The 26,938-nt window shown below is 35.9% G+C and overlaps 2 protein-coding genes and 1 long non-coding RNA gene across 8 annotated transcripts in view; 2 read left to right on the top strand and 1 right to left on the bottom strand.

Moving 5' to 3' along the window:
* The first annotated feature begins 1,030 nt into the window (after nt 1-1,030).
* LOC141437385 (transcription factor 15-like) lies at nt 1,031-26,321 on the top strand. Of its 4 annotated transcripts, XM_074100708.1 has the most exons (5): nt 14,904-14,968; nt 15,307-15,418; nt 21,644-21,777; nt 23,626-23,717; nt 24,410-26,321. In XM_074100708.1, exons 2-5 carry the CDS (start codon nt 15,318-15,320, stop codon nt 24,452-24,454), a joined length of 372 nt encoding a protein of 123 aa, XP_073956809.1. In that variant the 5' UTR covers nt 14,904-14,968; nt 15,307-15,317; the 3' UTR covers nt 24,455-26,321. The 4 variants fall into 4 exon arrangements, with proteins under 4 accessions (XP_073956810.1, XP_073956809.1, XP_073956808.1 ...); XM_074100709.1 differs by lacking the exons at nt 14,904-14,968; nt 15,307-15,418 and adding an exon at nt 1,031-1,080 and having other exon boundaries at nt 21,647-21,777; XM_074100707.1 differs by lacking the exons at nt 14,904-14,968; nt 15,307-15,418 and adding an exon at nt 19,398-19,652 and having other exon boundaries at nt 21,647-21,777.
* Nucleotides 11,385-14,513, top strand: LOC141436836 (uncharacterized). Its single transcript, XR_012452337.1, has 2 exons — nt 11,385-11,799; nt 12,325-14,513. It is a non-coding gene; the product is annotated as an uncharacterized lncRNA (long non-coding RNA).
* LOC141437382 (integrin alpha-PS1-like) overlaps nt 26,306-26,938 on the bottom strand; it is a 70,926-nt gene continuing 70,293 nt past the window's right edge. For all 3 annotated transcript variants that reach the window (XM_074100699.1, XM_074100700.1, XM_074100701.1), the window contains one exon: nt 26,306-26,905. In XM_074100699.1, coding sequence (XP_073956800.1) covers nt 26,669-26,905 — 237 coding nt within the window. In that variant the 3' untranslated portion in view covers nt 26,306-26,668. The remainder of the gene's footprint in view (nt 26,906-26,938) is intronic.

Below are 26,938 nucleotides of genomic sequence, written 5' to 3'. Positions count from 1 at the left end.
TAAATCATAGATCTGTCTGTATTTTCTTTTTCATTTAAGGGTGATAAAATGACAATTGCAAAACAGTAACTTGACACAAATTTTCATCTACGACAGAGGATACATTCAACGGCAATAATGTAGGTATGACGCCACATTTACAGAAAGAAAGGAATTTCCGTCCACAGGCTTTACGTTTTATTCATATCGACGAGTCTCGTCGCGGAGGCATCGCCGGCCTTCAGCTTTCACTATCGCGATATGTGCGCCAGCGACGCGGTGATTAACGCGATGCGTGCCGCGAGCGCAGTACGACCACATTACCTGCTGGGTGTGTAATGATCGGTATAACGACATTTGATATAATTTCACTGGATATAACAACATTTGATATAATTTCCAAGATAGGAGCTTCACTGAACTTTTTTATAAAATAAACTACCTACCTAACGTACATCAAATCGAATTAATAACAATAGAATTAAGTTGGCTTTTAAGATAAATTGAATCATATCAAATGAAAATTATATAAATGTTGCATTATTGATTGAATTGATATTGTTGTTATATCCTTCGTTACGCACCGTTTCAATTTCATTCAATTTCTTTGTAGGTACATACAGGATTTCTCACTATGTTTTTCTTCATCGCAAAGTTCGTGGTAAATTTCAAAAAAAAACGACAAATCAGAGGTACCTACCTAATATCTCGGGCTCGAATCTATGACCCTCTGCTTGAAAGGGCATAGTTCAAACCACTAGGCTAATACTATATTGTTAACACTGATTGCGAGGAATTATACTCGCAAAAATATTTGCTTAAAATAAATATTGTAAATGCCATAAAAATTAACGTTGTTCACATACAAAGAAGTGTGTGTCAGAAAGCATTGACCTCACTCTGAGCTGGAAATAATAAAACAATTAAGCAATTACCCATACATAAGCTCAAACAAACACATTCAGCTCATTGTATGTTTAGTGTGCACACCTACGCCTGGACTGTCCTAACTTAGCACATTAATAATTCAAGTAGGTAAAAGAAAAATACACCTACAATATAGGACTAGCTGTTAGCGGATTAGCTCCCGTAGATGACCTCGTGAGTATTACGAATGTGCCAAATTTCATAGCTATAGTTATAGGCTACAGTGTTGGACTGTGTGTTGTCTGTCAGTAATGGTATTGTTTTGAAGTTATATGTATACTCGTAGACATGGTATGGTAGATGGTTTGGTAGGTAGATAGTGCAAAGTGCAATTTTTTGTTAAAATCAAGCTCCTACGCTCCTCTAAAAACTAAACTGTTGGCTTGAAAATTAAAAAAAAAGAATGATAGTAAATTTATATTAAATTAACGAACGGCTAAGTTTACTTAATAATTATTAGTAGTTTAACAGTCAAATAATAAATAAATAAATAAATAAATATCACGGGACAATTCACACCAATTGACCTAGTCCCAAAGTAAGCTTAGCAAAGCTTGTGTTATGGGTACTAAGCAACGGATAAATATAATTATATAGATAGATACATACTTAAATACATATTAAACACCCAAGACCCGAGAACAAACATCCGTATTTTTCATACAAATATCTGCCCCGACACGGGAATCGAACCCGGGACCTCAAGCTTCATAGTCAGGTTCTCTAACCACTAGGCCATCTGGTCGTCGTTTATATATATAATAGCAGCCTATTATATATATAAAATATACGTACTAGGAAAATTACGTACAAATTACAAAATCCTTAAAAACATAATATTAGCTACTTGATTTGGTCGTAAAAACTACGGAACCCTATCCTGGGTGTGTGCAGCATGCTCTTGGCCGGAGCGAGACGCCAGTCCCACTAATATTATAAATGAGAAAGTTTGTAAGTCTGTTTGTTTGTTTATTTGTTACTTCATCACGTCTAAACCGCTGAACCGATTTAGATGAAATTCCGTATAAGTACAGATAGTTTGCGTCCCAGGATATAGGATAGTTTTATCCCGAAAAATTTGAGCAGTTTCCGCGCGATAGTGAAAACCGAATTCTACGCGGACGAAGTCGCGAGTAACGGCTCGTTTTTCATAAAGCAAACCTTCTTGGTAATTTTTTTTTATTCGACTGGATGGCAAACGAGCAAGTGGATCTCCTGATGGTAAGAGATCACTACCGCCCGTAAACATCTCCAACACCACGGGTATTGCAGCTGATTTGCCAACCTAGAGACCTAAGATGGGATACCTCAAGTGCCAGTAATTTCACCGGCTGTCTTACTCTCCACGCCGAAACACAACAGTGTAAGCACTGCTGCTTCACGGCAGGATTAGCGAGCAAGATGGTGGTAGCAATCCGGGCGGACCTTGCACAAGGTCCTACCACCTGCAAATTAAATGGTTGTATAAATACTTATATATATATATATTTTAAATATAAGTTAGAGTGGAATAGATCTTCGTAATAAAACATCGCCACACCAGGCCATAATTAAATTAACTACAGTTAATGGACTTTATAGTCTCACGACTAACTAACACCTGAATCTAGAACTTTGTTAAAAATATAATAAAATCAGAATACTCGGGCCGGATACGCGAGACATGCTGACGCCCGGTATTTAATATTCAGGTAAGTAGGTATTGGATTACAAAAGTTATCGGAATTTACTTAATTGGTTAGCAAACATTTTATTATTTTTACACTAATACACAGTCATAAAATATAGGTACTTAAGTGCCTACCTACTATTATACCAATGTAATAAGTTTAATTCTGCGGGTCCATATCGGCTCGCATACTTATTGAAAGTCCGAATGTAATGTTTGTCAGAATGATCGTTTGTCATAACTTTTTATTCTCTGAATCCAATAATTGTTCAGAATTGTTATCAAACAAACCTAACCTAACCTATAGCACACGCGGCCACGACGTACAAAACACGCGTTCTTGAATCTACATAAGTGTAAGTTTTCGGTTATAAAATACGTCTCGATCGCGTTCGCGTTAAAATCTCAATTTGTATGGAAACATGAACAGCGCCTCTAGCGGAACGTTTGTGATGACGCGTCAATGTGTGTGTAAAATACACAGGGCTGACTATCGCAAAACCCAGTACTATTAAGTACTACCAATGACATTTAAAGGTACATGTAGGTATGGCTTAGATAATTATGTGGAAATAAATTTAATCGTTAATCTTACCTATTTATTTAAACCTACCTACTTAAAATGTGTCTGCCTGTTTATGTCATGTATTAATCGGGATAATTTCAGAAATCACTATTTATTTACAAAGTAAGTAGGTAGGGTACCTACCCTTCTCATTTCGCAAAATGATTGCTCCTAAACTTAGTGCCGTGCGGCAAGCGTGCGGCCGACAAACATCGCGTTGCGCACCCGACTACTTTCAACTTTCCTTTCCTGCGGATTTCCTGCAATCTGCGCTTGAGGGGTAGGGTAACTCGAATCGGTGCGGGGCGGAGCGTGGCCATTCTGTACGTTAGTACTATTATTATATTCTGGGCCTATAGTTTTCTATAGGATGACCATTTAATTTTTTCAGAAAACTCTTAAGGTTTCAGTGGGAAAAAAATTATGACAAACGATGATTCGGACAAAAATTACGGTAAGTATAACTAGCGAAAAAGTATGCGAACTTTGGCTCCATAACTTCGCAAATCAATTGATTAAACTCAAATGCAAACACACAAGCGTAATCTGTAATGTTTCGTAAGAAAGTAGCTATCACAATAGCAATCTAAGGTTGACCTTGGCTTAGAAGCGGAAGTACCGTCAAGGATACGGGGAAATGTTCTGCGTCGTGACTGCTGACTCGACGCACGCGCCGCAAATGTCAAGATCTCGACATCACTACAAAGAGTTCAAGTACCTTAACGATCTAGATTTCGACATTTAACACCGGAACCTATTGGGGTGTTGAACCGCATTGAATATGACTCAGAAACCAGCGATGTCTTGGAAATACTGGTATTTGAATTGTTAAGTTCAAAACCAAATGCACTTAAAGTACACAAGTTAAACAAGGCTGGTACGTAAGTAACATTACGGGCATCAGTTTCAATCGGCTATGGAGAAAATTATTAGAAGACATTCGTGTTGGTACATTGAATCCAAAGTCATCTGGATTAATTGATATCTATAAAAACCAAACTTTACGGAAACATACAAGAACATAGATGATGCAATCCGTCCCTAATATAGCGTAATTTTAGTTTCCCAAAAGGAGAGCCGTAAAAGGTCCGCGCTGCGTGCATGCAGACAGCTCGAATCAAGACACGTTGTAAATCAAGAACCGCATAGCAACTGCATAATACAACCGCGTCTCGATGGAGATTCGTGACCGATCAACACGCGGCGATGTGCGACAATAAAGCAGCTCACATCCTTGTAGTATTATTACATGAGCACATCCGCCTGTACGCCAGCGATGTTGTGGAGATCCGGCCTAACCGTGCCCACACAGTTCTACTACAGTAACTACTCAGTTGTAGATAAAGTACCGGTTCTAACTTTACCGCGACTACATTGTACAGTTTACCGAGCTATATAGTCCTATTATTTAAGGCAGCAAGCAAACATCCTAAACTGTCGCTCTGAATTTGTAATTTTTCATATTTGTCTTTAGTAGACGTAAGACATGATAAATCATCGAGTAAATTAAGTTAACTTGACAAAGTATCAGTCAAGCCCATGTTGTATTAACTTCACCAAGGTCAGACGTTGACGCTTAAAACACAGGTAGGAAAAAAGTTAAACAGCAAATGTTAATCATTTTGTACACAATTAAGTAACAAAAAACGCACACACCTTAATTAAAATTGTGGTCCGCATCACGAGCGAAAAAAGTATAATACATTATGACATGTCACTGAATAAGTTTCAAGCTCAGTGATGGATTACCAGTAATCAAGGTTCAATTACCTGGATCCGCTAAGCATGGGGTAGCAGCTGCAAGGACCGCGACCAGCACGAGCAGCCGGCGTGATTCGCTGTCCACAAACATGATGCGGAAACACGAAATCTGCAACCAATTAGATTAAATACATAAAATTAATTCATTTCATTTCTAAAACAGAATAAAATATTTAGTAAAATTAAGTTCATAAACCAAAGCATAATCTAAAAAGGAAAGTTGAACGTTATAATTCACGTCCTACGTACGATTTAACTTGTTATAGGCAAATATTATAAGGATTTAATTAATTCCGAATAGACTTTCGATGACATTTGATATTTTACACCTGCTAATAAAGCAACTAAAATGACTAATAGTGCTATGAACAGAAACATGTGGGATTAAAATGTGTACTAAATTCAAGCCTCGTTGGATTCTTGTAGAGCTAACAAAATTAACTAAAAAAAATACAAAAAGATGATCTAAAATTATGTATCTTATAAGATACAATGCCAAGTTTAGGGTTAACTTGCATCAACGTGTGGCACATAGTTCGACAGCTCTTTTGAAAAGATAGTAAGGTTTCTCAAAAACTTTTTTGATTAAGTGAACATTTCCGGAAATAATCACTCCCAAAGTCCCCCCCCCCTCTATCTTGTAAACCGTTTGTCCAAAAAATATGCAAAAAAATATGGAAAGGTAACGCTTAATAAATACTTTCAACGAAAATTGGTTTCAACATGATCGGATATACCGTTTTTGAGTTATTGCCGAAAAACTGCGATTCTCAACAAAAGGACGGAAGTGCCGTGAAGATACGCTCTTTTTGTGGTAATAGATTTTAAGACTGTAGTAAGTGTTTTAATTGTGTTATTACGCGCATAATATTACTTGATTTTTTTCGTAATGGCTACGGAACCCTATCTTGGGCGTGTCCGACACGCTCTTGGCCGTTTTTTTTATTGAACATTGGTCGACTATTTAGATGATGCGAAATGAATTTTGCGGAAGTGACTAAAAGTGGCTTGACCTTATATTTTCTGAATCAAAATTAGACATGCATCGATTACCCTTTTAAGATTATAATACTTATTGCAATTAATGAATCCAATTCGCATAAAGGTACCGGTAGCGACGAGCAATAAAGCAATAACGTAAATCATACTAAAACAAATAATTACAGGCTTTTAGCAAACCATTATACAGAGATAAAAGGACAAAACGTACCCCGGGAAAACCGTTTATGTAGGTAGGTGAATACGGTCACCGTTGATCTTAATATAGAACTGATCGTCGCCAGATAACCATATTAGTTGAATTCACGAGCTGTTTGCAAAGCATACATATAAAGTTTAATCTCTAAAATCGTCGAACAAGATTTAGTTGTTCATATGTGCTCTTTAACTTGCTTAGAATCTCACTAAAATAATCTTACATGTTATGATTAGAGCGATGGATGAATAAATTAACAAACTCTTCTACTATGTGTACGTTGTTTCTACGAGGGGGGTATTCACTCGCGTCCGATATGTTATAAAGAAGGCAACCTTAGGACCGATCTATAGATATAAAAATAAATAAGTAGAATATTTTTACGACACTTGCACCTGGGGACTAGTCAGACCACTTTGTCAATATGAATTATTCGAAATCGTAATAAATACAAGCTATTAATGAAATAAAAAAACTCATGGACTTAGAACTTTAGTTATCTTTGTTATATAATCAGTATCTATCAAGAATTACAAAATACCTGACTTTGTTTGATAAAGCAAATTTAAAAGAAATAAGAAGCTTGTTTAATTGGCTGTAGTATATTCAAACATAATTATTTTTGATTGAGTTTTGAGAACGGAGAACCGTTTCTTTCGAGTTATCGCATTTGCTGATTATTATTAACATTTGGTTTTCCCAATTTTCTAAAATTTCGCAGGATTTTATCACATAGTGTATTGATATTTCTATTAAACGGATTCTTATTTTGAAAAATTTTCAAAATCCCAGATATCTTATTTTATAACAACTGCAGAAATATATTGCAACACATTTTGAACTTATTCAAAGTCGCGTTCCGCAGTGGCGATGCGCCGGAGCGCTTGGCCCACATATCCTTGTTGTGCAACAGCAGATTCACTCTCACACAGCACACAGCCTATCTTGGACGCAGCTATTTGCGCTGCAAGCTATACCAACAACATTTTTGTAAGCTACCAAAAAGTCACACCTCATATGCAAGTTGTGAACAGATTCTATCCTTTTTTGTGTGCCTAATAAATATATTTCGTTGAAAAACGTTGATGTTAACAGTTTCTACTATGACAGTTTTGATGAATTTAATTTTATCTCGAACAAATGTACCTCTATTTATGTAAAATTGTAGGATATAATAAATTTACTGTATTACGATTTTACTGTGGGCATTGAAATATACATAGGTATTGATCTAAATGAGAATATATTCCATAAAGTTGGAACAGTTATAAAAGATACCCGTTTCGTTATGATTGGCCGAGATAAAAAAAAACTATAATACATTACTGGTTCTTATAGACAAGAAGGCTTCGAGGTGAGTTGTCAGTTAACTTTTTCATTCAAGACGATATTATAAAGAAAAATGTGTAACATCATTTTGCAAAAGTTTAAAATGAACTAGTTTAACTTCGTTAAGGTGTCTTTGCGAAATATTGAATCGTAGCAGGTTAAGTATATTTGTTCGTAAGTAATAAAATTCACGACTGTAGGTACTTTGCGTTGAAGTTCTTCGAGCCCTCATAAATAAAAATCTATAGCCGTGTTTAGTATAGCGATGTACCTATCTATCTATCTATGTAATACCTTTAAACTAGCAATTCTTGTACATATTTCGCGGATCTCAGAAACAGGCTCCAACGATTTCGATGAAATTTGGTATGTAGCGGTTTCGGGGATGAAAAATCGATTTAGCTGGGTCTCTGGGAAAAAGCTTGTTATCGAGTTTTAGTCTCGCTTAAGAGCACATACCCTTACCAGGTATTACGTCTCTAGGCTTATGTGCTCGTAGTCGATCGCCCAAGTACTTTTTATACAGAAGCCTTATTGCCTAACGCGCTTGGAACTACGATTCACGATCGTATTTCATTCACCACTTTTTTCTGTCTGCGGGATAGTTAGTACTGTCTGTTAGACGATACGGCCACTGGTTGTGACTATTCAAATTAAATATTAATTTGCAGACTGATATTTTGAAATTAAGATGCATATTTTTAAGGCAGAGATGATTCGTGCTGTAGAAACGCGGAGGTTAAATAGCTAAATGAACCAATCACAAACAAGCCTGTACTCATACTAGCGATCTTTACTTCCGTAAGTGACTGTACAATTCTCCATACCAATAATTTATGCCGTCGCTATCGATTACGGTCAATGTAAACTCATGGTAGTGGTGCCGTTTGTCAAATGGACCTTACGATACTAACACCATCTAGCGATATTTTGCCTGTCAAGAAAACTTCATTTGAATTTGTGTCAGCATATTGCATTCTGTTTTACTAGTATTTTGCATTTTAGGACAACACGCGGACGCGGATAAAAGTAACTACTGAGCGTTTTTAGGGTACCCGAAAGATGACAAACCAAACCGAACCATATTAGGTACTGTCGCTAAGCTTTCCGTCTGTTCGTCTGTCTGTCACAGGAAAGTATCTTCAAAACCGCAATACCTACTAAAAAAACTGAAATTAGTAGTATTTCCATTGCCGCTGCAACAACAAATTACAAAAATAAAAATGGGACACCTGACACTAATTTTGATATAGGCCCAAACTAAGCAAAGTTTGTACTATGGATACTAGGCAACGGGTAAACATACGTATCTAGATAATACATACTTAAATACAAATAAATATCCAGGACCCGAGAACAAACATTCGTTCATTTAAATATCTTCCCCGACCGGGAATCGAACCCAGGACCTCAATTTTCGTATCAGGTTCTCTAACCACTTGGCCACCCGGTCGTCAAAATATTTTGATGTATTGAAACAATATATAAATAAACAACAAAATAATACAATAAATAAATTGAAACTAACGGGAGTCCTCATACACGTACAAGAAACGATTATTATAGTTTTGTTTGTTCTCTACAACGTTTAAAAATACAAACCTTAAACTCGAAATAAGTAGGTAGGTATACTGATACCAGGTACTGCATATCAACAAATAATAAAAAAACCGGAAAAAAATATATATTTTCTAATGGGATCTCAGCTGCTGTACTACTTTATGAACTTTAACAGGTAAGTACTTACCTAAACCAATACTTCGTTTTTTTAGCATTAGAAAGAAGGTAAGCGATCTTGACGTGTCTTTTTATTGAAAAACACTTAAAAAATAAGTTACAGCAAATATGTAACAATTAGCAAAAACATATGATCATTTACATGCTTTTGGTATCATAAATAATAGTTATATACTGTTTTTTAAAAACGTTTTGCAATAAAAAAGACTCGTCAAGATTGTTTACACTTTCTCTAATGCTAAAAAAACGAAGTATAGTCAGTTTAATGTTTAGAGATGTACGCGCCTCTTGGCCGGTTATTTTATATTCAGTCGATTAACTAACTAAACCGAGAGATAACAATTCGGCATTTGATGTAGAGTAATTCATCTAAGAGAAAATCTGAAGAAACAAATGACTATCATTTATTTCTTTCAAATTAATAGACCATAAAAACGTTTAAGGCTCAAATGATCGGGTCGAAATCGGTCCATAACTACTTGCATGGCGATTATTTCTCATGATGGGGCCGATAAGCGTTTGAATTACTAAATAAAATAATGGGCGGTCATGTATAATTGCGCTTAGGCAACCGGCGTGAATTTGACCCATAATTGTTTGCGGACAAGGCCGGTTACCAAATGCTTGTATTGTGCGCACCAAGACGTATCTTCTATGGTACACGAACGTTAGGCACGGCTCATTGGAGTGTCAAAGCACGCTGAAGACTAAAGTACCAGGAATTGATGCAGTAGGCTTGCGTGGTGGAATATGCGAATTCATTGACGGACAATATGACGTAACGGTTTTTTCTTGCTAGTAAAAATTATCAGTTAAAGATATATTTGAATTTGTATTGTAAATTCACATAATATGAATAAACACAGAACACCTCGCACTTTTAACACACCTTTGACAACAGAAGTTTTAAAACTAGTAAGCATGTTATCTATTTATCTAGAGGTAAGTAGGTATCTCATACCTACCGTTAAAGGAGCAGTTCTCTATTTTATAAATAACTAGCGTTTACCCGCGGCTTCGCACGCGTAAATCATTAGATACAGCAGTTGAATTGAAATTCCGGAATTTTATTAAATTCTCATGGGAATCGTGGTTTTCATTGACGTTATATTATAACAACCATGCCAAATTTCAACGATTTCGATGAATTTTGCTATGTGGGGGTTTTCTGGGGCGAAGGTTATAGTTTGATTATTATCTTCTATTTATAACTTTTGCTGACTCTTTTGGGTATTACACCTAACTCGTTACCACTTAAATTTCTGTTATGATCAGTACCATTACCATGAGTTTACAGTGACCGTACTCGATAGCGACGGCGTAAATTATTTGTATGGAGAATTGTACAGCGCCTCTACAAATAATTTACGAAGTCGCTATCGAGTACGGTCACTGTAAACTCATGGTAGTGGTACAGCATTACGCTGAGCCAGTGTCCGATTCACAACCGCAATACATACTAACTTACTACCTATCTATACTATCCTACTTAATAATAATAATAATATATTGTTGTGTCTTGTGTAGTGTTGTGAATAAATGTATTTCTTTCTTTATTTCTATGATTTATGGCCAGAAATCGTGAACTAAAGTGTGTGTACGACGACGGCCGCTATATCACCACAAAATTAGTTTTGCCTTAGGGTCATAGCTCGTGTACATGATGAGACAGCACGTCAGCAAATATAATACGAGTCTGGCCTTCGAGCAACGTTAGCGAATACTTTGAGGTTTGATGGCGACATATTGAAATTGGGTGTTCAGGTACATGATCTTGGGATTTATTTCAAAGAACTACAGTAGGTATTTATTAGAGAACATTATAGATAGCATACATAGTTGGAGATGGGTCGAATATTTGTCGCCCGCTCAAATTATGGATGAATCACAGATGAATTCTAGGTAATACGAGTTAATTATTATAATGCTTAAGTAGGCCAGGTTTACCTTGCAGCAGTTTACATACAAGTACCTATCTAATTTGCATAACATCAATATCATACATGATTGTAAGGGAAATCTTATATTCATATATTGGGAAGTTCGTAGAAATTCCATAACATCATAAATGAATAATTTAGTAGGAAACGATGTGCTTTTACGATGGCTCAATTTGTCTTCGATCAAGAATGAATAGAATTTTATTAGTATGTAAGAAGAGGTATATGTGCTTCCTATTATGTCTACGATGCGGTGTTTGCCCTCGCGTGCATCATAATATCATATCGCTGCTTATCTAAAATAAGTCACTATTGCAAAATACTACATTTTCGTACTAACTATAAAACTGCGTGGAGAATAAGCTAAACTTTGTCGTGAATAAGACACCCAAGTCGCTACTTCAAAAGATGACCCCGTGGCAGCAATGTGCCGTTATGTGATTGGTTGAAACTTGACGCTATTTTATCGGTAAGAGCGGCCGCATGCCAGTTGCGCCGCGGCTTTTGACAACTTCACTACGATTCTCTGGTGAACAACGGCACATCGCGAAATAACCCGCGGGATCGTTACTTATTGTTTATGCAATAATGCTGCATCGCAAAATACAGTCATCTTTACGAAAAGGGAAGCTAATTATTTGTGCCTTTTTTTTTGCAATAGTGTTACATTACGAAGTGCGACATTCTTCATGAAAAAGTAAGTATACTACTTATGTCATATGTAGAATTTAGCCTATATTTACGAAACGGAAAATGATTTTTATTGTTACCATTGCAAAATATGCCTGTCTATCGAATAAAGTAAGCCATGCTTAAATGATATAATAGCTAATTGGGACACTATGCACCATAGACCATACCCATAACTAGTTTATTTAAAGCAAATATAGCCACTATTTACCAAAACAAATTATTTATTCAAGCGTGAATTGGCATTACGCTATGTTATAGTCTTTACTAATAATACAGATGCGAAAGTAACGCTATCTATGTGTCTGTCTGTTACATTTTCACGCCCAAACCACTAAACCGTTCCCGATGAAATTTGGCACAGAGATAACTTGAGGCCTAAGATATATACTTATTTTCCCGGAAAATACGAATTTTCCGAGATAAAGGGTTTCTACGCGGGCAAAGTCGCGGGCGACAGCTAGTAGTATTATATTAATTGACTAGTTTATCACGCTATCACGTTAACTAAAATATTGTTGGTTGGTTTCAGAGATGATTAGCAACAAAAACTTGCAGTGGCAGAGCAAAAGAAGAAAGGTCTTCTCGGATTTATTAATGAGAATAATATCCCGGATATCAGCCTGTATGTGATAAGGATGGCCTTGAAACAGCTTAAGAACAATAAGGCGCCGGGTGAGGACGGAATCACGCCGTCAGAGCTTCTGAAGGCGGGCGGATCACCGGTCCTTAAAATCCTTCAGATGATCTTTAATTCAGTCTTGCTCGAAGGTACAACGCCAGAAGCACGGAACAAGAGCGTGGTGGTGTTAAGTTGTTCTTCTAGAAGGGTGATAACACCTTATTGAAGAACTACAGGACCATCTTGCTGTTGAGCCATGTTTATAAGCTGTTTTCCATGGTCATTGTTAATCGTCTCGAACACAGGCTCGATGACTTCCAACAACCCGAACAAGCTGGGTTCCGAAAAGGTCATAGTACCGTAGACCACATACATGCTGCGGCAGGTCATACAGGAGACCGAAGAGTCTAACTTGCCGCTATGTCTAGCGTTTGTGGACTACGAGAAAGCCTTTGATTCGGTCGTAACATAGGCAGTGCTTGAGACTCTCCAGCGATGACTATCTGTATATCGAAGTGTTGATGTATTTGTATAGAAACGCTACTATGTCCGAGTCTAAGTCCGAGGTCAGAGTACAGGAACACAGTTCCAAGGCGATTTCCTTGAAAAGAGGCGTAAGACAGGGAGATGTCATATCTCAAAAACTGTTTACTGCCACTTTGAAAAACACCTTTAAGTTTCCGGAATGGAAAGGACTAGGCATCAATGTCAACGGCGAATACATTTCGCACCTTCGATTTGCCGACTGTATTGTGGTCACAGCAAAGTCGATGGAAGAAATCAGCACGATGCTTGAAGGCTTCAATCGAGTCTCCCAATGGGTAGGCCTCAAAATGAACATGGACAAGATGAAGCTTATGTCGAATGTCCGTGTGGTGACTGCCCCTTTTATGGTTGAGAGTTCGGTTCTTGAAGTTGTTGACGCGTATGTATGTCAATTAGGTAGGTCAAACTTGGAGGAGGAGGTCAATCGTCGAATCCAACTCGGATGGGCAGCGTTTGGGAAACTCCACAACGTCTTTTCGTCCAAAATCCCAAAGAGCCTTAAGACGAAAGTCCAGTGTGTTTTGCCCGTGATGACATAATATGGATCCGAGACGTGGTGCTTCACTATTGGCCTTATAAATGGCTCAAAGTTGCTCAGCGAGCTATGGAGAGAGCTATGCTCGGAGTTTCTTTACGGGATCTGCTGGAAGCCTATGGGGGAGGCCTATGTCCAACAGTGGACGTCCTACGTCCTACGAATGATAATGATGTTTTAGTCAATTTTATCCCACAGGAACTCTTGACCGGGATGAAAATTATTCCATGTCCTAGAAGATGATTTTGTTCTTATCTGGAGAATTTTATTTTGATTAGTAACAAGTTTTATCATTATACTCAGCGGCGCAAAATTTGGCCCACCCTTCTTACAAAATTACCGATTCTGCATACATTTGAGGGCCAAATTTTTTGCCGCTCAGTATAATTATGTTGTGTTTTTGAAGTACTCAATTTTTTATTCTAAAATACACTAAAAAGTCTTTAATACGGTAAATATTATAAATCTCGTGATAATAATGTGATTTTATATGCTTAAATAGATGTTGTATTATGATAAAAGGTAATTAATGAGAATAATTGAAAGTATCGCAAACGTTAATGTGCAATTAAAAACAAAATCTAGACCTTCTCCGACGTCGGAAGTTGTGTTCAGACCTTGTTGACAATAATTTTGATGTAAAATTTTGTGCGCAATACAGAATGGGTCGTTATTAAAGAGAAATTTATATTATATTTTGTGCACAAAGTCTGATACGACATTATTCATGATAAAATGTACTTTATCACATGACCTAAAGACAAATAGGTCGTTATTTGCCATACTTTCTTGTATTACTGTGTAAGTATTACGAGTTGTGACGTTCTTGCTCATAATAATATTAAAAATATTAAGACTTAACTCAAAGTAGTCACTGTTTTTATTATTTTATTGTTATAAAGATGTGCCATTTCATTATAAGTTTATACTGCAGCTATTCTTGATTAACCAAGGGACTTAATAGCACATAGAAGAATGTTTTTAAGTTCATTTTAATACAAGATATTCCAAAATTAAATTTGTTTTATTTTTAATTCGCTCTACTGAAAAAAGTTCGATTTTGAGTTGGGCCGTTTTAATTGATAAGCAGCGATATGCGATTGTAATAGGACATTGGCAGGATGTTAAAGATCCTGAGTGAATCATACGGATTTTCATCACTATGCAGCTTTTGACGTAGCTTACCTAACATTTAATTCAAACGGCAAACTGTTTTAATATGGTCCATGAGACTTTAAATAGCTGTCCCTACAGCGTTAGATAAACATCTATGGTATACAATGTCTCCTACTGTTGCGTGACAGTTCGGATTTTAAGGAGACGATTCGCGTCATTTCGGCGTAGGTACTTGTGTGAAGTCATGCGGAAATTACGCTGATCGTTAAGTGCTATTCAATTATCTCATGGAGGGGTCAAACGCAAAAACTAAGGAACTGCATTAATTATAATGACGACAATGGTATTATAGGCTATGTAAGTTTTAATATGTAAAGTTAAGTTAAGTTAAAGTTAAGTTAATAATATGTAAAGGTATTCATGGAAACAACTGTGTTGTAACAGAAAAGCATTATTAGCTGATTTATACATTATAAGCGATAAGATGGTTTAATGTGATGGTTTAGCAACTGCAGACATTTTATTTTAGTGGCCAGTCTAACTGGAAGCCAAGAATTAAAATTCGATCGCCTTCAATATTAAATTTGTTACCCAGTCAGAAGTATCTTAAGTATTCATTTTAAATTAATCGCCATTAATATTAATGTTCAGCGATGAAAAAACATTAAGGTGTTAATTTTTAAATTCTTCGGTAGATGCACAATTTATGCACTGGTCAGTGAATCCCGCTTCGCATCGCGTCCTTGCATTCACCACGAGACGGTGCCTTATCATTGAATGTCATCGTCTAACACCAACTGGACCACGGTTAGTAGAAAGGAAATCCAACTGAACTCACCTTTAATTATGATTAGGCATCATGCCAGCGAGCGTTTTGCAGACGCTTCTTGTTTATCTGGGACACGATAAGTAGCACTTATTAGGATTTGTATGAGAACAATGCGGCAAGTAATTGTTTGGATACACGTAATATTCGCACGAGAATTTTTCACTGAGCGAAAGCTCGCGGAAATATTGTGTGAGACACCGGGGCTTCGAAGCGATCGACTCGCGCGCGTCTGCGTGTGCGACTCACGGCGGCGACCGTTTCCCCGTTTGAGGTGTCGCGAGGAGAAAGTCTCGGCCATGGTGCGCCGTGCGGGTTGGCCGCGCCGCCGTGGAGGGGACGTGACGTATCTGCAAAACTAACAGACACCTGACCTAATCGATTGAGCACCATTAGGTCGTCCCAAAGACTACAGTATATATGGGGATATATGGGTCGTCCATAACTTTGATGATACCAGGACTGGATAAAGAGGTTACCAGTTTGACAATAAACGTTCAGATTCATTCATGATTTTAAGATAAGTACAACTTATTAATCCTCATTAGCACAATATCAATCAAAACATAACGAAAATAAAAAACTACCCGAGTAATCCATGTATTTTCTATAACATGAACGACCAATCATTTGATGTATCAGGAGACCCCAAACTGAGCTGAACTTGTATTTTACTAAAACAATGGAACATCGTAAGGCCCGGCATGTTTCATGGAATAGTAAAGCTCGTTAATGTTACAAATGAATACGAATGAGTGCGCCGTGGTCGTGGTACACAGCATTCGTATAATTTAACCAATTAGCGACGTTCCCACGGAACTCCGTATCCCTTGAGAGAGTATCGACTCGTGTGATCACGCCAGACGGCAGAGGGCAATGAAAAAAAACGTTGAAGAAACAATTGCAAACGAACATCGCGTAATCTTAAGCTGACCTTATTAAAAACCGGGTATCTTCTTTGCCAGAACTGCGCGGGTAGACCAGAGTAGGTAGGGGAGAGCAGGTAGGCTTCGTACAGAGGGAGCATTCGTACAGTAGTCATATCTCCACTACCAATACACATTGATGCGATTGTATTTGTGTGCGTGACTCCCACTCACACGCATAGGCTGACCGCGGAGCGGAGCAGCATTGCGGCGGCCAGCTTCGTCAGGGCAGATCGAAACGTGTTTTCGCTCCACATAAGTAATTTTTGGATTCAGTTTTGAATGCGTTTATCTCTAATAACTTTTTCTCAAATCGCTTACGTGGTTATCCATGGGTTATATGTTAATGCTCTAGTTTTTCGTGTTAACGTTATTTTTGACATAATCTTAACGGGTATTTTTATTGTGATTTAATTTGTTGCTTTTTTGTGTTGGGGCGCCTTCGTTCATTGATGAGTGGGGTAGATTCGTACTGTACGAATGTACCCCGCGTTAATATTTATATATTCTTTTATTGTTTCCGTGTCATGCCTCGAATATACGTAAATAAAAAAACCGGCAAAGTGCGAGTCGGACTCGCGCACAAAGGGTTCCGTACCATTATCTACTCAACATTAGACGTTAGCAAAAAAAATGGCAAAAAATCAAGTTTGCTGTATGGGAGCCCCCTTAAATATTTATTTTATTTTTTATTTTTTTTATTCTTAAAGGGATTATACAACAAAAAATTCTGTGAATATTTCAAGCGTCTACCTGTTGCCGTTATTAATATCAAGCAAAAACACAGTAAAACAATCACGTTTGTTGTATGGGAGCCCCCCTTAAATATTTATTTTATTCTGTTTTTAGTAGTTATTGTTATAGCGGCTACAGTAATACATAATCTGTGAAAATTTTAAGTATAACTATTACGACTCAAGAGAGACAGCCCTGTGACAGACGGACGGACAGACAGACAGACAGACAGCGGAGTCTCAATAATAGAGTTACGTTGATACCTTTTGGGTACGGAACCCTAAAAAGGGAACTCGAACAGAGCAGGTAGACGAAGAAACAATGAAATCTGGTATGCAGGAGGTGTTAGACAAAGCCTTGTCTATTAGAAAAGCGGTCAAAAATACGGTAAGTATCAAATCTACAACAATTGAAACTCGCTTAGAAAAGTTCCACAAGAAAACAGTTCCTGAAAACGATGGTAGGTACAATCCCAAAGCATGTGTTTAGCTCGAAAATTTGCGTCGAATCAAGTATTACGACTGATGAAGAGGATGCTTTGAACAACAACATCACGGGGTGTTCTAAAGTATTATTTAGACTAAGCAATTAATAAAAAAAACTGAGATTTTGATTAAGACTGAATTATAATATGATTCTGTGTTATTTTCGACCTCATTAAATATTTGTAGTTTGTATAAATTGCTATTTTGTGACTCTGTACGGAGGCTCCGCACTATGTACGAATGTGCCTTCCACTGTGTACGAAGCTACCCCGAGCGTGAGGTGCTTTCGTACGTTTCTCATTTTTTGGAAAAACAGTCACAACTTTGAAATGTTGCTATTTGGCAACTCTAACGAATACTACTATGGTAACTAGATATATAGGCAATGTGGTAGTATTTCAATTATTTTGAAATTAGTTACTGGTTAAATTTTACAAGGCCTAGAGTAAAAAGTGTACGAATCCTACCTGCTCTCCCCTATGTGCTGTGCTGTGCAGTTAAGTATTTAAGTTAGGTGGTCGGCGCAAATTCGATAGATACCTAGATACTTCTTTAATTAATTTTAGCAAACAAAACCTACAGATAACCTCTTCGGTGAAACAGTGTGAAAAATTTGTTGAGAAAAAATTGTTAGCAGTTCTTTTATGTTTACTGTTCACTATTCGATTATCCATTAAAAGAAAAAATATTTAGGCGTCGCACAAACGTAGCTGTCTGCAGACGTGGTCGTGAAATAGCAGGTCATTTATTTATTGAGTAGGTAACTTTGTGATAGCTTTCATCCTGATACAGTTTCGTAGTTTGTATTCAACTTTGTTCTATGGGATTTCGCAGTCGAGGTAGATACAGTCAAAGAAATTGAAACGCAGAAAACGTCATGACATTGATTGTAAAAAGGTTATGTTTCTCGACTATACATCTCATCTCGAATGTTACAAAGAATCCAGTGCCTTGCTTTTTCGATCATCAGGGTGAGTCAATATGGGCTAGTTGACAAATCGCACTGCGCGTCTCGTCGCGGGCATTAAACATATTTATTGCGGTAGTTATCTTAAACTAACAGAGAGCACGGGGTGCCACGCTTTTTACATTCTTGATGACAAACAAGATGCCAGGGTTGAATTACACTAAGTATTCTGAATAATTAATTTAAGTACATACCCCGGTCATAAAAGTTACGAATCTTATAATTAGCAAAATGCTGATTTTGTCTATGTGTGGAAAACGTAATCTCTGATCATTATAGTGACAGATAAAAATATTAAACTACCTAACTTGATCTTTTAGCGTTTATGAATAGGTTTGCATGTAACACATACTTTATTCAAAATTTGTTTGTTTCTTTAATGGATTTAACTATGATGAGAATTTATCAAATGAATAGGAAGCTTCAATTGTAGGTACATATTTTTATTCCGATTCAATCCAGTCAAGTCTCATTAATAATTATTTTAATTATAAATAATTTTACGGTTTAAAAAATTAAGTATTCATTTCGACTGATATTCAAATGTACAATAGTTATGCTTATTCCCAATTAAAATTGAGCATTTAATATTAACACAACAATTAAAAAAAATAAAAATAAACGACGCTTCGAAAACGCTTAACATTTACTTCAACCATTGAACATTTTAGCGACAGCAATTTCTCTAAGTAAACGAAATTTTCGTCCAAATACAGCCCTGTGACCTCAGTAGCCATCTGTTTATACAATTATCGGTTAAGCACCGCGTCAGAGATGCGCTGTTCTTCCTAAATGACTCCTTCATGACCGACAGCTATCCAGATACTTATTAGGGGCCCGACGAACCCCGGATTAGTCCGCTTCCCGCATCCAACCGACCAACACTAACTAGCACCAATTAATACAAATTAGAATTAACATCACCGAACAACACTTCGCAAAGTACTTCGACTATGATGGACAACTATCTGAGCTATCAGTGTTTGAGTGAGGATTGGGAGAAAATGTACACGGTGACCCCCCACCAGAAAGGTGTGGAGGCTGTGCCAGTGGTTAAGCAAAGGTGTCAAGCCAACGCGCGGGAGCGCGACAGGACGCAAAAGTTAGTATTGATTTTGCATTGTTAGATTAGTATTTGTTGTAGGTAGTGATGGGCAAGTCACTTTGCGAGTCAGAATTCTTTTCATTGGATAAATAAATGGGAAGAAAATGTTACGGTGTTTTTGAGTAGTACTGAAAATGTTTTATCCGCATAGCGGAATTACCATGGAAAAATTTCACAATAAATGTCAAAGTGCCATCATATTAACTAACAATGAAAATCGTAATGACTTTTCATTTGAAAAGGTTCCATGGTGGCTCATGAATTAAAGTCCTTGCGGTAAATTAACAATTAAACTATTGAAATTTGTAATTTTAGTATAATTTATGAACTCTTTTGTTACTTGCTGAATTAAGTGTCATTTTTTTTTAGATTCTGTACCTACGCAAAGTGTAAATGCTCTGCTCTTTGATTGTTCGCCAAGCTGTAATAAACAGGTCTCAATTAGATAAACTGCAATCTGTCCTATAAAAAATATCAATGAGAGGTGAAACAGGCCCTTTAAGTAAATAAATAATAATAAATAAATACGTATCATGGGACACTTGACACCAATTGGATACTAGGCAACGGATAAACATACCTACTTATATAGATAAATACATGCTTAAATACATATTGAACATCCAAGACCCGAGAACAAACGTTCGTATTATTCATACAAATATCTGCCCCGGCCGGGAATCGAACTCGGAACCTTAAGGTTCTCAGTCAGGCAGGTTCCCTAACCACTTGGCCATTCAATTATCAAGTTATAATTGATCCTATTTTCAAAATGTTTATTTCATCCAATATTTTTATTCGGTTTTTTATGTAGGTACATAAGACAATAGAATTTATAACAGATATATATACAGATACATTCAAACAGATACAGAAGAAACTATAAAATGTAAACTTATTACCTCCTGAAAAAATACATAAACACCATGTCAGATAAATTATGAGAAATTTACGAAAGGATCCTCAAATGTATAGAAATAATACCTATAATTTTATATAATGTATAAGAGTAATCAAAATATAGTAATATGTCAGTCAAAAATTAAAATGTCAAATTAAAATTAAGACTAAAAATTTATTATTATATTACTAATTCAATTAACTTTTATGGAAATAAAATAACAATTTCAGCGTCAAATTCAGAAAATAGAAACCATTTAGGTACCAAATAAATAAGGTAGGTAATAATTAAAATATCAATGTAATAAAATTAAATATAAAACGAAATATAACGTTTAAGTTATATAAGTAATAAATGTTCATCTAAACACAAATCTTACCAAAACGATAATATAATTATAGTCAACATAGTTTAATACTTAACATAATAACACAGTGACCCGGCACTCAGGGAAAGTTTAAGTTTGTAGACCGAATCATTAGTAAGTAAAGCGTACATCAGATAGCGGATTAAATATAATTGTGCTGCATAAAATTATTGTTTTATGAACTTTTTAAAATATGGCAACAATTAATTGTTTTGTGAGCTGTTATCTGCTTTACTTTGTGTAGGTTGTGTAGGTGTTTTCTGTATCGCTTAGGTACTATTTCTGGTGTACAATAAAGAGTCATTGTATTGTATTGTATTTTATGTACGACGTTCCTGGTCCCTACCTAATAGTTCTATTTTTTATATTTGCATCTTAGTACCTAAGATTTATTTACAAACTTTTATTTTAAGCAATACCTTTCATGAAATCCAAGTTTACGTCACATCCTAAACTAAATTTAAACGTACACCTATTTATATATCATTCTATAGAAAAAACGTTGCAATTATTTAGTTTTATACCTATAGTTCAGATCAGAGGCGATTTTTTTTAATTCGTACTCATTTTCATTCGCATTCATTTTTTTTATCGCATTTTTATCTAACCTACTAGGTACACAAATTAAAAAGATGTAGTGTGTCTGAGCGATCTGATGATTCCTTACATTGGTAGTGAGTTTTATTGTAATTGTTATCAAAAGTTGTTTATGTTTGGAAGCAGCGTGAACATGGCGTTCAACACACTGCGTCTGCTGATCCCGACCGAGCCGCCCGACAGAAAACTGAGCAAAATTGAGATCTTGCGGCTCGCCGGCAGCTATATAACGCACCTTGACAACCAACTCTACACAGGTAAGACAGAGACCGACAACGTTAACCAGCTGCATCTACTGACCCTGTCAGAACTGCATGACAGAACGCTGAGCAAGATCGAAATTTTATGATGCACCAGCAGTTACATCTCGTACCTTTACAACCAACTTTACATAGGTGAGACTTTAAAGGTGATTTTCCACCTCGGGCTCGCGATAGCTATTAACGTAAATTTTTAGTGGAAAAGGGCCAGTGCGATTTCAATTCTCGCCTCGTCTCGTCTCGCCTCGCCGGTGGAAAATCACCTTTAGGCTGCGTTTCCACCAAAAATGTGAAGAGATTGTTGCGAGGAATGTGTTTTTCATGAACCAATAGAAGCTCTTCATTTACCTATCCTCGCTCCCGCTCAGCTGTTTCTATTGGTTAATGCAAAACACATTCCTTGCAACACATCCTCGCACATCTCTGGTGGAAATGCAGTTTTAGTCTTATTATATTTGTATAATTCATTTATTTATTGCATGAAAACGGGAACAAAAAGGTAGAAGGTACAAAATAAAAATAATTAAGTAAGTACATGACCGTAATCTACCTTATTCATGGTGAACAATATTGAGATAGATTAAATACTATATTTCGGCTATTTCTTCTCTTAATTTATTTTGTTATTTATTTATTGTTTGTATAATAAAAAGTAAGCTACTACCTAGCGGCAAACAGCATATTTTGGTCGGCTTTAGATACCTACAACATCTGTAAACACTCTAAAACTTTGTACCTAAGTCGTGGGTAAAATTCAGTGACGCATAAGTGTAGAAAAATTGCTTATCTTGGGTCATTATTTGTAGAAAATGCGTAGAAATCGTTTAAAATATCTATCTTTAATGCAGTAATCGTAGTAACCTACCTTTATGCCCGGTTCACTTGATTCCTGTAAAACCGTTCCAGAAGCATGACACTGCGGTGCTCGATCGATCTTGTGTAACTCGTCTGGATTGTGACCCCGCAATGTATCGCTACTGGCACGATTTTACTGGAATAATGTGAACCGGGCATTAGTATAATAATACATCGCATGCTTAGTAATAAACGGGCCTAACTCAAAATTGGCGAAAAATTAGTTATCGTACTAAAACGGCTTATATCTGAGAGCACTATCGGCTCTCTTTCTTAAACCAGCCTAAATCGGGTATTATAAAGAGATAGCACGACTTGATGCGTTTTACTTTTAACAAAATTGCAAATTTCATTTGGTGCTAAAGCAGCTAACTTCAGTCATGTTCCGACTTAGTTGCGAGCAAGAAGTTGGCTTTCGTGAGCCATTTGAAGATAGATCGTTATTGCAAGAAGGAAAATGAGTATTTTGAATAACTTTTAAGCCAATAAAAGCATATTTGGATTTACTTCTTTTTAGCACAAAAATCAAACGCAAAATGAAGTGATGTAATTCGGATTGCCTCGTTTTATTAAAAATAATCCTTGAATACTTGGTGTTGTATTAAGACTTGCATCATTTATTATTTTTATTATTTCGCTACATTTTGCTACATTTTGTAATAAAGTGATATATGAATGCAATGATTTTTTTAAACCTTAGCAATATTATTAAATAAATAAAAACAAATTGGTTTATAAGAAAAAACTGCAAGTAGACATTATATACAACGTTAGGAATTATAAGAAACATAGTAAACAAAATTAAATCCTTCCAAATAATTCAACGGAAACGAGAAGTGCTAATTACTCAAACTTTAAACTCGATTTGCCAAAATTTACGATTTTTGAGTTAAGACCGTTTATTACTAAGCATGCGAATAATGCATTAGAATTTAGGAGCATGTAAAATGTGTTAGCGCTCATCCTAATACTAAATAACTTATTTCGCAGGTGATGTAGAACAGCCATGCTTACAAACAAAAGATGGTGATAATAGGAGCACGTCTCTCTGTACCTTCTGCTGGTCAGCTGTTAAGAAAGACGTGAGTAGAAAACGAAAAACTTTCACGTATTTTGAACTCCTTGTACTTCAGTAATAAAATTTTATTTTAATAATACCGACTGGAATGCTCACCGCCATTCATTGCGTTTTGCCTGGAAACAATTGTGTGACTTGAAAGAAGTTGATTGTCTTTATTTGGCGGGTTCAATTCCCGGTTCAGACTGGCGATTATTCAAATATCTTTGAATGCACTTAAAATTGTTTTTAAAATCAAAATAAAGTCTCCTTTCTGTAAGTTTGTCTATGTACCATATTTAATATACTTTCCTTCCATGTGGAATGGTCTTGGCATGACCTAACATTACTAGCTTTTGCCCGCGGCTTCGCCCGGTTGGAATTAATCGCGCGCTGTTCATTAATCGGGAACTGTGCATTTTACCGGAATAAAGTAGTAGCCTATGTCACTCTCTGGCCTATAAACTATCTCTATGCCAAAAATCACGTTGATCCGTCGCTCCGTTTCGACGTGAAAGATGGACAAACATACAAACACACAGTTTCGCATTTATATATATTTTTTTATTCGACTGGTTGGCAATCTGGGCGGACCTTGCACAAGGTACTACCACCTGCAAAACTACTTACTTAACTTAATACTTAGTATTAGTGTGGATTGATTTAGGTACGTGACTACATCTAGACAATGTCTTTACCTTCATATTTTCTTTTCAGAATAATTCTACGACAACTGGGCACATTTACAAAACGCCTTTTTGAGGAGCCTTCGGTACCGTTCCATCATCGTTTTTACGTGCTTTTTGCAGTTGGTTGATATTTCAAAAAGTCATTTGGGGATTGGCGGCTAACGTCGGCTTTGTGATTTATACATAGATTCAGAACTTAACAAATTGGAAATAATGGGATTCCCGAAATGCACATTTTTTTTTCAAATATAAATTGCGGACTGTAGATACAAAGTTTTAATCAAATAGCTGAAAACCTGACACCCCAAAAATATTTTTTAATGTTGAGTTAGTTGATTGCATTTATTTTCGAATTCCTTCAATATTTCAAAAAATAGGAATTCGTGTGTTTTGCTTAGTCAGTTATTCTACTTGATTTCTAGCTCTACAATCATATATTGTATTTGTCAGTTCATGGTCAGTTCTCTTCTGATTCGACGTTTTAAAAAAAAACTGACAGCAATACTTGCAGTGTTATCTAAATACAGTATGCAACCTCTCTAAAACATTTAATTGGCGCATGTTGCTTTCGTCACTTTAGATAGGGCACAATAAAAAATAAACACAACCTGATTTAAAACATAGTGTAGGTAGGTAAGTAAGTACGTAATCAATTCTACTCTCGATTTGGAATAAACTACTTGGTTTTCAGTTATTTAATTAACACCTTGTTTATATCTATCTTATTTAAGTAGAAGAGAAGATCATCTACATATTAAGTTACATAAAGTACACTTAGCTGTGAATTATAAAAGTGGGATAGGGAGGGGATTGCTATTCAAATATAAGTAGGAGCTGAGATGAGTCCTTGGTAAAACTTAACTTTTCAGTAAAAATTGCGGGCTTGCCCTATAGCTTACAGCGGTCAACTTTGAGTGAAGTCGATTTTTATACACGGAAAATAAAACACAAAATAGGACATGACACTTTATTTTGATGCCTGTCAGTTTTTTAAAAGAAAGAATAAAGTTAAAGTTTAATTTCACAACCAGATAAATAGGTGGTGAATTATGTAGATATTTTGTATGTAAGTAGGTAGGTAGTGATTCAAGTCATAAAGTAAAATAACTAATTAGAGCTATTTTCAGAAGAACAAACTTTATGTTACTTTTTAAGACAATATTTTTATCGATCAAGGTATTTATTTATCTATTTCGGAATAAGTAGGTATTTAAAAAAATATTTAGTCGATATTTTTGTGTTTATTGCTAAAAACAAAAAAATCTTTATCATAGTTGAACAGTATTGAATTACACGTATTTAGAATAAGTTTGACTGCTTTTCAATATTTTTTTGTATAAAATCTAGGTATATGTAGTATTTACAGCAAGTACACGGAATTATTCTCGCAAATAAAGATTAATTAGATTAAAACGATGTAGAAAGCTACCCTCCTTACAATCTAGAAACGTTAAGAGTGAAAGAAAAGTCTATAAGTACATTCTATTATGAATTTAATAGCAATGTATTAGCTACTTTTCTTTTCACGCTTATTTGCGAGAATAATTAAAAAAAACTGTTAATGAAGACTGCTACATAAATAATAGGAAACTCATACAACAATAGCGGACTTCCACTAGTCGAGTACTTAGAATACTTAAGTACAATAATTTCCACATTATTATTAAAACAAATATCTATGTACATTTACCTCATAGGACCAAACTGTTACTGACATTGCAAACTTAGTTTAAGTAGATTGTTATTTAAGTGACCAGTTTCACTTTGAAATTAACTTATCCTACAGAACTTATTTGAATAATTATTTTGTGACTAGTAAAAATATCTAGTCATAGAAATAAAGCAAAGACTCTTCATAAATATTACCTAATTAAGGCAAGTACGTATTTACAGAAAATATTAAGGTTTCAATTGAAATAGAATAAACAAACATCTAACAAGACCATTTATTTTCTCACCACTCCTTAAAATGCGATTAATTCCCTCACGGTAAAACAATTAGGCATCTCCAAACAATAAAAAAATGTCGTATCGAGGACTCGTGCAAAACATTAACAAAATATAAAACCATGTTTCTCTTGAAATCATCACATTCACGCATCTTTTCCTCTAAGAAGACATCACAGTCAAAATATAAATTAAGTATTGTAAATCACTAGTCATCGCGTCGTGCCCACCACACTCGATTCCTTATCATAGTTTTATATACACAGTTCTTCAAATTATTATTTTCCATGCCACTGTGGAAACGTATTGTTCTTTTGGCGGTTTAGAAATAAAACTTCAGCTATCGCTTACTATTCCTGTCCCGTCCAATGAACGGGCTGGACTCATGGTTATTCTTCTCCAAGTTACCCGAAAGAGTCGGATCCGGCCTACTTCTCTTGAAGAACCCGAGCTTCCATAGCGCGATTATTAAAAGAATTAATACTATTAAGCCTACAATTACTGACACTATTATAACCCACAATGGCACTTCTGTCGGTTCACTTATGTTCAAGTCTGGATAGGCAACAGTCTCCACCTAAAAAAAAGTTGTTATTAGATTTCATCAATA

This window comes from Choristoneura fumiferana, chromosome 17, assembly GCF_025370935.1.
Source record: "Choristoneura fumiferana chromosome 17, NRCan_CFum_1, whole genome shotgun sequence".
In the NCBI taxonomy this organism is placed as follows: domain Eukaryota; kingdom Metazoa; phylum Arthropoda; class Insecta; order Lepidoptera; family Tortricidae; genus Choristoneura; species Choristoneura fumiferana.
The sequence above is the reverse complement of the archived record's forward strand: the minus strand, read 5'-3'. Positions and strand labels throughout refer to the sequence as shown.